General features: G+C 34.4%; 1 protein-coding gene and 1 long non-coding RNA gene across 4 annotated transcripts; one reads left to right on the top strand and one right to left on the bottom strand.

Moving 5' to 3' along the window:
- Positions 1 to 240: 240 nt before the first annotated feature.
- Positions 241 to 11,049, bottom strand: LOC122147019. Its single transcript, XR_006161363.1, has 3 exons — positions 10,912 to 11,049; positions 6,066 to 6,188; positions 241 to 827 (listed from the first exon to the last, which is right to left on the bottom strand). It is a non-coding gene; the product is annotated as an uncharacterized LOC122147019 (long non-coding RNA).
- Positions 8,892 to 13,737, top strand: LOC109069381 (chromobox protein homolog 1-like). Of its 3 annotated transcripts, XM_042767793.1 has the most exons (7): positions 8,896 to 9,205; positions 9,509 to 9,531; positions 9,668 to 9,734; positions 10,927 to 11,098; positions 11,182 to 11,332; positions 11,479 to 11,573; positions 13,431 to 13,737. In XM_042767793.1, exons 3-7 carry the CDS (start codon positions 9,689 to 9,691, stop codon positions 13,573 to 13,575), a joined length of 609 nt encoding a protein of 202 aa, XP_042623727.1. In that variant the 5' UTR covers positions 8,896 to 9,205; positions 9,509 to 9,531; positions 9,668 to 9,688; the 3' UTR covers positions 13,576 to 13,737. The 3 variants fall into 3 exon arrangements, with proteins under 3 accessions (XP_042623728.1, XP_042623727.1, XP_042623726.1); XM_042767792.1 differs by lacking the exon at positions 9,509 to 9,531 and having other exon boundaries at positions 8,903 to 9,205; XM_042767794.1 differs by lacking the exons at positions 9,509 to 9,531; positions 9,668 to 9,734 and having other exon boundaries at positions 8,892 to 9,205.
- The last annotated feature ends 1,532 nt before the right edge of the window (positions 13,738 to 15,269 follow it).

Here is a 15,269-nt window from a genome sequence, read left to right as displayed (position 1 = left end):
AATGTGTCATCATCTGGATGTTTATAAGATGTGTTGCTGCATAATTTAAGTATAAGCCTGCATATAAAATAATCACACATACCCATTGTGCAACATCGTGAAAGGCACATCTGAACTTGACATATGTTCTAAAAAGGTCCAAAATCGGTCCAGTCAGACCTGAACGTCTATAAAACATTTTAATCACGTGCATCACAAACAATAACACATTTGTGGACTAAAGTAAAAAGAAGAGTCTTCTAATTTAGCACAACATATTTTATTGTGAATAATACATTTTTAAAAAATGTATTCCATTTGTTAAATAGATACTGTTCAAACAAGAAAATAAAAATAGTAGAATGTGGTTAAGTCTGAGCATGTGGCAATGGCATTTTCTCTTATATTTTTACATTAATGTAAAGCAACCATTAATCAAACAAGAAAATAACAAAAGTACAGGAGCACAGTGATTACATATGTAATTATTCAAAAAAAAAAAAAGTTTACTCTCATTTTCTTGGTCCACAAACACCAGCTCTTCCAGGAGTGAGATTCATGTGTTCCACCATTGATGCATGGAAGTCAGAGCAATGGCAGTACTATATTTTTTTCCCCCTAACAGTCTTGCATTATTGTTAAACAGCCATAAATCAAACAAGTACACAACAAAAATACAGGATAATGGTTAACACGTATAATGTTTTTACATTTTGTGAAAGTTGTTTATGGCTCATTTTTTTGTATCCACAACCCCTAGAACTCCCTGGAGTGTGCTTCGGGTGTTCTGGCATTGCTAGCATCCATGTCTGAGTCTGTATCATTTGGGCTTCACCTCTTCACAGCATCTGAGGAAAGAGAATATGAATATATTTTTTAAAAATAATAATAATAAAATCAACAAAAACATGCACCTGCTTATTTTGAAAATGTCTTTATGGTCCTACAACTAATTTTAAAATACAATGGAACAAGATTTTGCGTCCGTTTCATAAATGAAGCATTAGAAAAAGGTAATCAACATGTATTACATGTTATTTTACTCTAGAATAATCTTATGTAAGTAAAAGATGTTCTGCATTAACTGTGTGTTATAGATTAGTGAAGAAACAGCATTCTGTCCCCTCCCTCATCAATACCACTGTGGTGTCCTTGAGAAAGACCCTAAACTAGGTGTAACTCTGAAAGTTAACGGGACACTTCTGATAAAGACAGGTCGTCTTTTAGAGAACATCCCCTGAATAGATAAAGGGTAAAGATAAAAATTATATAATTAATAGACAAGGAACAAGATAATTTTTGAATGTCATAAGGCCAAAATTACCTTGAATCACATAGTATAAAGGTGTAGCTTTGAATGGCTTCTTTTAAAGTTGGCCACCACCCCTCAAATTGAATTTCGCCATCAAGGCATTTGACATTTACATTTAGTCATTTAGCAGACGCTTTTGTCCAAAGCGACTTACAAATGAGGACAACGTAAGCAATCAAAATCAACAAAAGAGCAATGATATCCACGTGCTATAACAAGTCTCAGCTCAATGCAGTACACGTAGTATTTTTTAAAAAAAATTATATATTAAATAAAAAGAAAACAGAATAGTAAAAGAATAGAGCAAGCTAGTGATAGATGCCTTTTTTGCTTTTGTTAATTGTATAAGAAAAATAAAAATAAAACAAAAAGAATACAAAAGATTAGAAAAACTAGTGTTACTTTTTTTTTTTAAAAAAAAGAAAAGATATAATTCTGTACTACCATTTGGTATGGGTTGTCTTGACTTTAGGGGTAATACCAATCGGGTACAGTAACCTGAGTTTCTCTCTAGGGTTGGCTCGTCGTTTGGGGACGAGACTGAGGGAGGGGGGGTGTGGGAGGGTTGTTTTTTTCATTATATCATGTTTTCGTTGTTAAAATGCAAAAAATATTTGTGTCAGTTTTGCTACTTTGTCAGGCATGCCTCAGTCTTAAATCGAATTCTCTTTCATTTCCATTTTTCTGTAACTGATGACAATGGACAATTCGGTTAGGCTTATTACATGGAACGTTAAAGGGTTAGGCAATGTGATCAAAAGGAAAAAAATCCTAACTCACCTTAAAAAACAGAGAGCTAACATAGCTATGCTTCAAGAGACACACCTGTCTGACTCTGAGCACTTGAAACTAAAGCGAGATTGGGTAGGGCAATTATTTTTCTCAACTTGTAAAGCAAACACAAGGAAAAGAGGTACTGTTATTTTAATTCATAAACACTTTCCTTTTGTTTTAGAGGATCAAATTAGTGACCCGGATGGAAGATATATCTTAATTACTGGTACAGTTTATGGGGAACCTTTTACCATAATTAATATATACGCTCCAAACGAAGACTCCCCTAAATTTATATCTAAAGTAATTCTTCTGTTTAGTCAATACTGTAAAGGTATGGGGGTCTGTGCCGGAGATTTTAACTGTGTCATGGACCAAAATATGGACAAATCCCCTTCTGATACATTTACTAATCCTAGATCCTCTCTTGTTCTTAAAAAACTCTGTAACGAGGCCGGTATCGTTGATGCTTGGAGGGAATTTAATAAGGGTAGCAAGGAGTATACATTTTATTCTAATCCTCATTGCTCTTATTCTAGAATAGATTATATCTTTACCCCAGCTCATTGCCTCCATACTATATCCTCCAGTGAAATTGGTTCAATTGTTCTGTCTGATCATGCCCCAGTTCAGTTAGACATGATTATAAACAACCAGAGGGCCACCAGGATCTGGAGATTCAACTCTTCCATGCTAAATGATTCAGCATTTTGTGACTTAGTCCGAGAAGGTTTTAAGAATTATTGGTCAGATAATAGAAATTCACCAGTCTCTTCAGCAACTATTTGGGACGCTGCTAAAGCCACAATTCGGGGACATATTATATCATACTCCTCAGCACGCAAAAAGGCTTGGTCAAACAAAAGGCAAGAATTAGAACGAGAAGTAAAAAGATTGGAATGTTTACATAGTAAAGCCCCTAACCAAACAAATTGGGCCCAATTATGTCAAGCTAGAGCTGAACTTAATTTGGATCACACAAATCACATTAAAAAACTACTTTTTCTCCAAACAAAAATACTATGAATATGCAAACAAATCAGATAAATTATTGGCACATCAGATAAAAAAAAAAATATAAATGAGAGAACAATTAAATCATTAAAAACTCCAGATGGCTCGGTCACGTATAATCTTGATTTGATTAATAACCTTTTTAAAAATTTTTATAAAGAACTATATAAATCTCAAATCACTGCTGAACAATCGGATATCATTGAATTTTTAGATAAACTTCCACTTACAGCCATCTCTGAAGAAGACAAGATATTTTTAGATTCGCCTTTGTCACCAGAAGAAGTCTTTAATGCTATTCAATCCATGCCTTCTAACAAATCTCCAGGTCCGGACGGTTTTCCCTGCGAGTTTTATAAGTCATTTTGGCCAGAAATTTCTCATATTCTAATGCCTGCCCTTCAAAATTTATTAGATAATGAAGTAGCCCTCGAATCATGGAGAACAGCATCAATTTGTTTAATACCCAAAAAAGACAAAGATCCCCAGGAGTGTGCTTCCTATCGGCCAATAAGTCTTCTGAATACAGATTACAAAATTCTTGCTAAAATTCTTGCTCGTAGACTTGAAACTGTTTTACCACATATTATTAAACCAGACCAGACGGGATTCATAAAAGCACGCTTTGGTACAGATAACATACGTCGGCTCCTAAATTTGATAAATGTAACTCAAGAACATAAACTCCCCGCCCTTATTATTTCCCTGGACGCAGAAAAAAGCGCTTGACAGGGTGGAATGGAAATTTCTATTTGCCACCCTTAAGAAATTCAATTTGGGCTCAAAATTGATCAAATTAATAAAATTACTTTACTCTAATCCCCAAGCTACAGTGACTACAAATGGTTTGATTTCAAAACCTTTTGATATTCAAAGAGGTACGAGGCAGGGCTGTCCCCTTTCACCCCCTGCTCTTTGCCCTCATAATTGAACCTCTTGCTGAATCTGTTAGACAGTGCCAAAACTTTTTTGGAATAAAAGTGGGAAAATGATGAACATCGCATATCCCTGTATGCAGACGATGTATTGCTGTATTCTTCAGAACCTGTAAAATCAATCCCTGCATTATTAAAATGTATTTCAGATTACAGCATGTTATCTGGATACAAGATTAATCTTACCAAATCCGTGGCGCTCCCTATTAATATTTCTAATATCTCTGACCTGTTTGCCTCTTTCACCTTTCAAAATAACAACATCTGGTTTTAAATACCTAGGTATTTTCATTTCGCCAAAATTGGATGATTTATTTAATATAAACTATACGCCTCTTGTTGGCAGAATTAAAAAAGATCTTATTACTTGGCATTCTCTCCCTATATCCTTCTTAGGCAGAATAAATGTAATTAGAATGAATATTCTCCCAAAGTTTTTATATTTATTTCAGTCCCTCCCCTGTTACTTAGCTAATCCTTTTTTCAAAGACATTAACAAACACTTATCTAAATTCATTTGGAACAATAAAATGCCTCGTATTAATTTTAATAAGTTGACAAAACCAAAAGAGAAGGGAGGCATCGCTTTACCAAATTTACAATTTTATTATTGGTCAGCACAAGTGAAACATATGGTCAGTTGGTATAATGAACGGACTGAGTCCATGTGGGTTAATATAGAAGCAACAGTCTGTGCCCCCTTTCCAATAAAATTTCTGCCTTTCATTAAAAATTTTAGAAAAATCTCAAAAAACATTTCAACAAACCCTATTATTCTAAACACTCTTTTGGTATGGAGAGATGTCAGAACATATCTTAAAATTCCAGCCAACCTTTCTTTGCTTTCCCCTATTGCCTATAATCCAGATTTTCCTATTTCATTACATAATATAGGTCTTTCAGACTGGTTTAAATTAGGGATCTCAACTATATCTTGCCTTTTTTTAGAGAATACATTAAAATCTTTCCAACAACTTTCATGTCAATATAATATACCACAAGCAAACTTTTTCAAAATATCTCCAGTTGCGTCACTTTATAAAACCTTTATCAGATAATTGTAAACTAAGACTCAAACTTACTGCCATTGAACAAATTGTGACAAACAATTTTTCCAAGGGAATAATCTCAGTGATATATGATGCCCTTTCTGATACATGTACTTCCTCATTAGATAGTTTGAAGAACGTTTGGGAAAAGGACTTAGGTCATGAAATTAACAATGAAGATTGGATCGCCCTAATTAACAACTTATACTTTAAATGTAATTCATTGGGAGTTCACGAACTTAACTACAAATTCATCAATAGAATTTATCTCACACCATTACGTTTAAAGAAAATATATAGAAATTCGACTGGCCTATGTTTTAATTGCAAAAAAAACATAAGGGAACATTTCTTCACTGTTTTTGGTACTGTAGCAGAATCATCCCTTTTTGGAACAAAATACATAACTTTTTACAAGAACTCTTTGGGTTACAGTTTTGTTTCTCCTTGGAATTGTACATGTTATCTGTTGGAGTTGAGACAGTGTTTGATTCTCATGTGAAACATATGTTCTTAATTTTGGTGTATCTGGCAAAGAAATGCATACTACTATTATGGTCATCTCCTCAGGTTCCTTCTTTCAAAATGTGGATGTCTAAAATATCTATATTACTCCCGCTTGAGAAACTTACATATGACGTGCACCGAAAATCTGATGACTTTTGGCAGATATGGTCACCTCTTTGGCATTATATAAAGAATCTTCCTTGACTCTCTAATTTGTGATTCCCTGTACTTGTTTTTTTTTCCCCTTCTGCCTTTCCATTGTATTTTGCTTTGTTCTTATTTTGTATGTCTGACACTGTATCTGTGTACTTCTGATCATTGAAATGACAAAAAAAAAAAAAAAAAAAAAAAAAAAAAAAAAAAGAAAAGAAGCAGTAAATGAATAGAGTGCAAGTTGTTTTTTTTAAAGAATAGAATTAGAATATTACAAAATTTTCAAATTAATTAACTGAAAACAGCACTCAAATCCAATTTAGTGACATCATGAAAACTCACAATTAATGCATAAGCAGCTGGGTTCAAGAGTCCTGAGGGGAGGCCTTTCTGCATGTTCTCCCTGTGTGTCAGCGTAGCTTTGCTCTGGGTCCCAAGTAATGCAGGTAAGGTGAACTAAAGAGTCTAAAAGAAGAAAGTAATAAATATAAATAAATCCACCAGCTCTGTAGTATTTACATCAGTAATCTGATATGTCTGACAGTAAGGAGTTAGATGATGTCTTAAACTTTATATGTATGATGGGTAAATAGCATATCCAAGAAACCTACCTGCAAAGCTCCTGAGAAACTATGCTCAAGTGTACTGAGGGCAAAACCTGCTTTAAACACAAAGGATGCTCACACCAAATGTTGATTTAATTTATTTAATAGAAGTTAATTGAGAAAGAAAATCTATTTGTGACATTATTTTTGAGAGCATTCTCATGTTATAGCATTTTTACACAAGTGCCTAATTCTTTTAACAGTGCTGTAGCTGTGCAGGTAGGTTTCTTGAAACATCTTGGAGACGTTGCCACAGTTCTTCTGAATTTAGTCTGTCTCAGTTTGTTCTGTTTCTTCATGTCATTCCAGACAGACTGATGATGATCAGATCAGATCTCACAGCCGCCTGGACATGATCCTGTGAAAGAAATTACTCAGGATTACTTCAGGATGACTTGAAAATCACAAATAAACCATGTATTGTCGTAATCGTGCATGTATTGTTTTCACGTTTTCTTATTTTTATTTTATTCATTAAAGAGTTACTCCACCCCAAAATGAAAATTTTGTCATTAATCACTTACCCCCCATGTCGTTCCAAACCCGTAAAAGCTGCATTCGTCTTCGGAACACAATTTAAGATATTTTGGATGAAAACCAGGAGGCCTGTGACTGTCCCATAGACTGCCAAATAAATAACAGTGTCAAGGTCCATAAAAGGTATGAAAGTCTTCGTCAGAATACTCCATCTCCCATCAGACGGTGCAATCGGGGTTATATGAAGCTATGGTAACACTTTTTGCAAGCAAAGAAAACAAAAATAACGACGTATGCTGCATATGCTCTTCTGTGTCATCCGCGCCACAAGGATGTGCTGTTTCTAAGTGTATTTAGTTTTGATTTGAAAGAAAACAGCGCATCCTTGTGGCGCGGATGACACAGAAAGAGCATACACAGCATACGATGATATGGAGAGACACAGAGGAGACCGTTGACAAAGGAATTGTTGAATAAAGTTGTTATTTTTGTTTTCTTCGCTTACAAAAAGTGTTCCCGTCACTGATCTATAATATAGATATAGATCAGTGGTTCCCGTCGCTTCATATAACCCAGATTGCACATCTGATGGCAGATGGAGTATTCTGATGACGACTTTCATACCTTTTATGGACCTTGACACTGTTATTTACTTGGCGGTCTATGGGACAGTCTCAAGCCTCCCGGTTTTCATCCAAAATATCTTAAATTGTGTTCTGAAGACGAACAAAGCTTTTACAGGTTTGGAACGACATGGGGGTAAGCCCTCAGCCTTCGAGTATGAATGAAACACACACTGCATGTCCACATATGAATAAAATGGATATGAATTTTGGATATGAATAAAATACCAGGTCATGCATAGAGTAGACTATCTTTTCACTTTGAATTTAAATCTAGATTTATTCACACTGGTCCTACTTTTAGCATACTAACGTTAGCTAATTTTAGCCAAACTCAAAATACATTTCAGTTGACAATGTGCCCATTTCTTTCGGTTCCTTCGTGTCAAACAAGTAAAACTCAACCACCAAAATACTACAAAATGTACTTACCCAACAGTAGATTTTTAATAATTTGTCGACTTTCGTAATAAAATAAAGAGCCCTCCTCAACAAGATTTTTAAAAAATCTATACTCAGAAAATGCTGAATAAAAATGCACATTGGGTGTGTTTGCTTTTTGTTTTTATTCAGTTAATGAAAGTGCTGTAAATTGAATAATAATCGTTTATTACTATGGTATTTTGTACTGGTTAGATCAGAAAGCTTCATAAACATGAAATTTAGATACATAATCTCCAAGGGAACCCACAGATTGAAAATGCAAACAAACCGAACAGCACTATTGCTAAAATACTAATATAAAATCAATAACAGTTGGAGGAAACATACCAATGAAAAATAATGGCAAGATATACCAATCAAAGTGCAAAGCCAATCTTCTGAAGGGATGGACAGATTGGGTCCTTGATTTATGTGCTTTTCATTTTCTCATCGGTTGTTCTGTTACTATGCTGACTTGACCATCGTTTCCATGGTCACCAAATTCACTTCTTTGGTCTTGAAACATCCTACATAACATCGTCTCTTTATAGTTTGCAATGTACCCCCCCCCCCCCCTTTATTTATAATTAACAGAGTAAACCAGTAGACCCCTGACCTGGACATATATATATATATATATATATTTTTTTTTTTTTTGGTTATGACATATAACCAAATCTTAACTCTACAAAGACTACACAGAAGCTAAATATATACCACATAAAGGTGTATTTAGGAATACATACAGAAATTGTGGATATCACATGATATTGACAACAAGTACTGCATCATTCACACAGAAGCAAAGCAGCATCAGAGCCACATATTTTAGTATGGCTTTTATGCAGCATGTGTAAAGGGTCGCATGGCAGAGTAGGGCTGTTTTAAGCGTGAAGCCCACATTTTCACACATTCCCTTCTGAAATGCATGAAAGGAAGCTAGAATATCTGCACACGCTGCACAGATGCTGCATCTCAGCTAGATGCCTCATACATCTGCTTCGTTGAAGCAACATGGGAGAGAAAGGAATAAGAGAAGAGGAGGATTTCACTGGAGAAAGAAGTAGATATTAGACTGTACGGCTAGTATTGTTCAATACCAGTCCTAATTGCATCCTCCAAAAGAACTAATAAAGCAAATCCATTTTTATGGTTAAAGCAACTATGGAGATAATTACACCGGAAGTCACTATTTGTCTCCTTTCTATTACGGAAGTGGGCGTGAATAACAGCCACATTCAGCAGCATCACAGCATCGCAGTAGACGTCTGTAATTAATCACTGCAACCTATTTATTTACGATTTAAATACATGCAGATCAGCTTTATTTCATCTTTATCTCAGCGAGATACAAGTAAGTGCGTTTGTTTCGCCGTGCCGCCGTTGTACGGGCTCATGCACAGTGTTTGTTGTGGTAAATCGCAGCGATTAAACGTGCTGCGGCAAAGATGCAAGATGTTTTGACCACAGACTTCGAATAGCATGCTTGCGCACTTTAAAACAACACGGATGAACAAAATACAGTGAACTAGTGGCCTAACCATCCCATCGAGCACAGCAGTGAAGCATGCAATGTATTTATTCACAATGGGGTTTGTTGCGCGCGCTGGCCTGCAGTCGCAAATGCATAACAGTGTTTGTGTTATTATGCATGCAGATGTGTACAGCTGCATCCCTTAGGTAAACCAACACACGTTCAGATGAAATGAAATTTTTACACGTAACGTTAATATTTGTGATCGATAGGCTGTATCTCATATAAAATATTTTTATTTGTTTTGTCCGTATTTATAAGGATCTGTCTATATATTTCCAGCTGTTAAGAGCCCTTGGAAATATGAGCCAAACGTCAGAGCCTTCAGCTGATGCTGCTGTGACTGAAGGTTTGGATTTTTTATTAGTTTACAATGGAAACAAACCAAATTCGTCAAAATACCATAGTTACAGATATTATTAGCTAAACGCATAATACATTTATGTGACATTTCATCCGAGTATATAAAACGCGTTTATAATCATATTGCTTAAAGGGATAGTACACATTCGTAATCAGTGCTGGGTAGATTACTTAAAAGTTATAATTCGTTAAACGTTACAAATGACCTGGGCGTTGTAGTTAGTAACGTATTATGTTAGATTACAGATTTTAAATAATGTAGTCTTACTACTTTTGACCCATCTTGTTTAATATATTGATTTGAATAGGATTATTTTGTACCATGTTGAAAAAAAAAATCCAATTCTTTATTAGTAACAACATAAAGTGTATTAAAAATCACTGTTTCCCATACTGGGATTTGATAGCTAATGATAATTAATTAAATAATATAAATGTAAACTAAAAAAAAATGCTTTTAAAATAAATAAATAAATAAATGCTTTTACAATAAAATAATATTTAAATTTAATATTTTTATATTTGGTTACCTGCATGTCGGTTTGACCATTAACCAACATCAGAGAACTGTGAACATGCAAATGTGTTGTTAAATTATTGAAATATTTATTTTAAGACCCTGGGGAACTTTTTAAATATTTTAAGCCAAGGTGATTTGTGAATAAAATGGAATCATGTAATCTATAAAAAAAGTAATTGGTAATCTGATTATGAGCATTTTAAATCTTAATGTAATCTAATTGCAAGTACTTAATTTTTGGATTCTGATTATGTAATCCATATTACATATAATCAGTTACTACCCAGCACTACTCATCACTTATTCACCCTCATGCTGAAACCTGTATGGCTTACGTTCTTTTGTGGAACACAAAATGAGTTGTTAAGGAGAATGACAGCCTTGATCATTTTTAAATGAACGTAAATGATGCGGTAAATCTGTCAGCCTCTAACATTCTGCACAACATCACATTTTGTGTATAAATGGCTGAAGTTTTGTTTTTGAGTGAACTGTCCCTTTAAATTTTTCATGGCAGTAGTTGCCAGTATCAAGTTACCACTATTTTGTTGTGGAAACAACATCTGTAGTAACAGTGGTATTTTGACATAAACTGTGGTAAATGATTTAGGTCAACTTGTATGTTTATGTATTTTTCACCCACCATTCATGTATCCAGCTCCAGTTTCTCAGTCTGAAACCAAGCAATCACCAGCAGGGAAGAAACAAAAAAAGAAAGCGGAAGAAGTGGTGGAGGAAGAAGAAGAGGAGTATGTTGTGGAGAAGGTTCTGGATCGGCGCGTGGTGAAGGGAAGAGTGGAGTATCTCCTCAAGTGGAAAGGCTTTTCTGAGTGAGCAGCCGCAATTGGATTTCCTGTGAATCTGATTTTGTGTTGAAAATCCTGGTGTTTATCTAATAATTTTTCTTCCTCAGCGAAGACAACACCTGGGAACCAGAGGAAAACCTAGACTGTCCTGACCTCATAGCAGAATTCCTTCAGTCACAGAAAACGGCTGAATCTGGAGGCAAGAGGCGGGCCGAGTCAGACGGAGATGGAAAGGAGACGAAAAAGCGCAAGGATGAGGTAAGAGCCATGAAGATATGAGGATCTGAGATGTCTACATCATTCCACGTCTATAAGCTGGTCAGGAAGCGTCTTTAAAACATTAGAAAACCAAAAAAAATTGAATGGGCTAAACAGTGTCTTACATGCCATCTCTCTTAATTTAGCCTGAGAAACTCAGAGGTTTTGCACGTGGTTTGGATCCTGAGAGGATTATTGGTGCTACAGACTCAAGTGGAGAACTCATGTTCCTCATGAAATGGTTTGTATGGAAATTGTTACCCGTAAGAAACAAAACAAGTATTGGATTAGAGCGACAGTTCCTGAGCAGCATTAGGAGAGACTGGGGGCAATTGTAACACTCTAAATTTCTTCAAAGCGCATCTATTTAGCATATGTTCTGCATGAGGGAAAAGAAGAGTGACTGTATCACTTTGTCATTCTTTTGCTATTTAAAGTTTTGATACCTTCAAATTGAAACAATATCTGTCAACTGGTTAAAAGTAAACGAGAATGAAAAATGTTAACATTTCAACTTCTAGCTTATCATTTCTCAGGTTGGGAATACACTAGAGTGAATGTTTAAAATGTGTAAGAAGCGTTACTTTACTATCGTTCAAAAGTTTGGGGTTAGTAACATTTATTTCCTTTTGTTGAAAGAAATTAATACTTTTATTCAGCGAGGGTTCATTAAATGACAGTAAAGACATTTATAATGTTACAAAATATTACTGTTTTAAATAAATGCAGTTCTTCAAAACGTTCTAAAAATGTTTCACAGTTTCCACAAAACTGTTAAGCAGCGCAACCTCTTTTTACACTGATAATAATAAGAAATGTTTCTTGAGCACCAAATCAGTATATTAAATTATGTGACACAGAACGCTGGAGTAATGACTGCTGAAAATTCAGCTTTGCATCACAGAAATAAATTACATGCTAAAAAGTATATGATAAAAAAAACGTGAAATGTTAAAATAGAATAGAAATAAAATAGAAAACATAAAATTGAAAATATGTATACAGAAAATGTACGAATATTTCACAATATTACTGTTTTTTTTTGTGTGTATTTTTGATCAAATAAATGCTGCCTTAGTGTGCATAAGAGACTTCTTTTAGAAACATTAAAAATGATTCTAAAAGAACGGTAGTGTGTCTAGTTTGAGATGAGGTTTTGGCAGATGTTTTCATCTGAAATAAGCTAGTGAACAGTGTATTTAAGGTTTACATGGTTTATGCGGTATACAAGTTTATGCATTCCATAGGAATGGAACTCATGACCTTGCCATTACTACTTGCTATATTTTTGCTAGGTTTCTGTAAAATAGTTTATTTTTATTTTAAGTATTACAGTTGCCCCCAGTCACTGTTAAAGGGGTATTTCATCATTTACTCACCTTCGTGTTCCGTGAAACACAAAAAAAGGGTTTTGTGAGACATTGAGACCATTTTTGTGTTCCTGCAGAAAAAAAGAAAATCATACAGGTTTGGAATGACATGAGGCTGAGTAAATTATGACCGAATTTTAATTTTTAATGTGAAATATCCCTTTTAAATTGTGGCCATTCATTTCCATTCATACAAATGTGAACGCGAGAGAGTGGAAATCCAAGCTTCATCTTCATTCTGGATACTAAAGTTCAAGTTTGGTGACCTCTGACCTGCACATTCATACAGAAAAAAAAAAAAGACATTTGACCAAACATCACAGATTGATTTCTTGGCTCAATACTAAGAACACAAACTTGCTTTAGAATTATTTTTTCTTTATTATAAACAGATGAAATATCCTGTTGCCAAACTTCATTGCCAGGTCCAAATCAATTTCACATGCTTGAAATGTAGTCTTACCCTTGCAATCACCTCCATAATGGGGACAATTGTAATGTTATTGACATCTGGTATGGAATTATAATATTATAATGTTTACATTATAATAATATTAGACTTTTTGGCACATATACCAAAAGATGGCTGGTATATATTGAGTTGTCTGTGAGTTGAAGGAAATGTGAATGTTACAATTGCCCTCAGATTTCTCTACTCAAGAAATCCATCTCGGATCAGAAATAGCTGATCAATGGTTAATGTCGTCTTTTGTATTTTTGTATTACAGGAAAAACTCTGATGAAGCTGATCTAGTACCAGCCAAGGAGGCGAATGTAAAGTGTCCACAAGTGGTCATCTCCTTTTACGAGGAACGCCTCACCTGGCATTCATACCCCACTGAAGAGGAAGAGAAGAAGGATGACAAAAACTAGACAAAAAAAAAAAAAAAAAAAAAGATGTAAAGGACAGTCAATATCAGTGGTGGCCATTGATATGCTTGTTTCGTTCTTCGTTCTTCGTTTTTTTTTTTTTTTTTTTTTTTTTTGAAGATGGCAAAGGAAAGTTGTCAGAAACTAATTTGTAAACAGCAAAAGTATAAACTGTAATCTACATAGGTTTCAGCGTATTTTAGTTGAAGCAAATAGAACACTGCTGTTTCAGTGTGCTTGACAGGTGACTTTGCACATTTAATGTACTCTCCATGCTTTCTATTGACGGAAACATTCAGATCATGCATTGAAGGAGAATCACAGTCTGATATTCATACATGTGAAATAGTGTTCTTTACATGTTAGAAATGTTGAACATTTACCCTCCTACCCTGTGTAGATTACAGTGTTTAGTCTATCATACTGGGTCGGTTTCATTTGATGCTGTAGCTGTCTCAAAAAACGTCCTGATGTATTCCACAAATCTTCATTTTATGTATATATAACTAATGTTAAAATATTACTGCCTTAACAGATTATTAAGAAAATGAATTTTTTATACACCTGTCAATGCAGGTGGTCATTGAAAGCATGACTGTATCTAGGCCCATGGTAAAAGAGGTGTAAGATATAGGCCTATTCGACATTCGGAACTGGCTTTGATACGATGGGTTTTATAAAGACATGCCAGCAGCTGTTAATCTTCAGTGTTTGTTTGCCCATGATGTGTCTGGTCTCACCATAGGTGCTATTTGTGAGTCAGCCCCATTGGATATTAACAGACTTTCTTGACATTTGTGTTTGTAAATATGTTTGCCATTTCCTAGCACATCAGTATCACTGTGTACAGTCAGCTGAAGTTTGGTTTTTACTTTGATACTCTTGTCTTATTACTGTCACACAACAAAGTAGAAAAACTGTAACATTTGTTCTCCTGTAGACAAAGTACTTTTTTTATGTTCTAAGCTTTAATGACTGTATGCTAGTTTTGTTTAACCATATTATTATTGCATATTATCAGAGCATTTGCCAATGAAATACCATTTTCAAAAATAAAAATCTTTGTTGTATTTCTGTCAAAACTGGTCAAACTTATTTATGCTTATACTCTGAATGAGCTCAATGGTCAATACTTTTAATCTTGGTAAATTATATTATCTACATATATACTGGGATTCCCCCATCTGAACCCCTTTGACATGAAATATTTTTGTGAAGTACCACCTGAAATTGAAAGTTAATGTTTTAATAATTTAAAGATTTTTAAAACTAAGCATGTTCATTATTCTCTGATATCAGTTAATGGTCGCATGACGCGCTGGTTAGTGTTTATTTTGTTTTTAAAAATGATTTAATTTTGCATTTTCATGATTTGATCATTAGCATTTTATTAACTCATAAACCCCCTGCAGTTATAATAACCCCAGTTTTGAAAAGCCTGAACTAAAACATTTCCACTACTATTTGAATTGGGTCAACAAGATTGTATGTATGCATTTAAGAAATTAATACTTTTATTGAGCAAAGATGAATTAAACGGATCAAAACTGACTGTAAATACATTTAGAATGTTACAAAGTATTTGTATTTCAAATAAATGCTGTTCAACTTTGTATTCATTGTTCTCTTACAAAATATTACGCAGCACAACCATTTTCAACACTGATAAGAAATGTTTTTTTGAGCACTTCTAAAGG

The sequence above is a fragment of the Cyprinus carpio genome, chromosome A12 (assembly GCF_018340385.1).
Source record: "Cyprinus carpio isolate SPL01 chromosome A12, ASM1834038v1, whole genome shotgun sequence".
NCBI lineage: Eukaryota > Metazoa > Chordata > Actinopteri > Cypriniformes > Cyprinidae > Cyprinus > Cyprinus carpio.
The sequence above is the reverse complement of the archived record's forward strand: the minus strand, read 5'-3'. Positions and strand labels throughout refer to the sequence as shown.

Bases quoted from the DNA above. Each gene is read 5' to 3' on its own strand.
- LOC109069381 (XM_042767793.1), top strand. From the start codon at position 9,689: ATGAGCCAAACGTCAGAGCCTTCAGCTGATGCTGCTGTGACTGAAG. The intron at 9,735-10,926 runs GTTTGGATTTTT...TCATGTATCCAG, and splicing joins TGATGCTGCTGTGACTGAAG to CTCCAGTTTCTCAGTCTGAA. The intron at 11,574-13,430 runs GTTTGTATGGAA...TTTGTATTACAG, and splicing joins CTCATGTTCCTCATGAAATG to GAAAAACTCTGATGAAGCTG.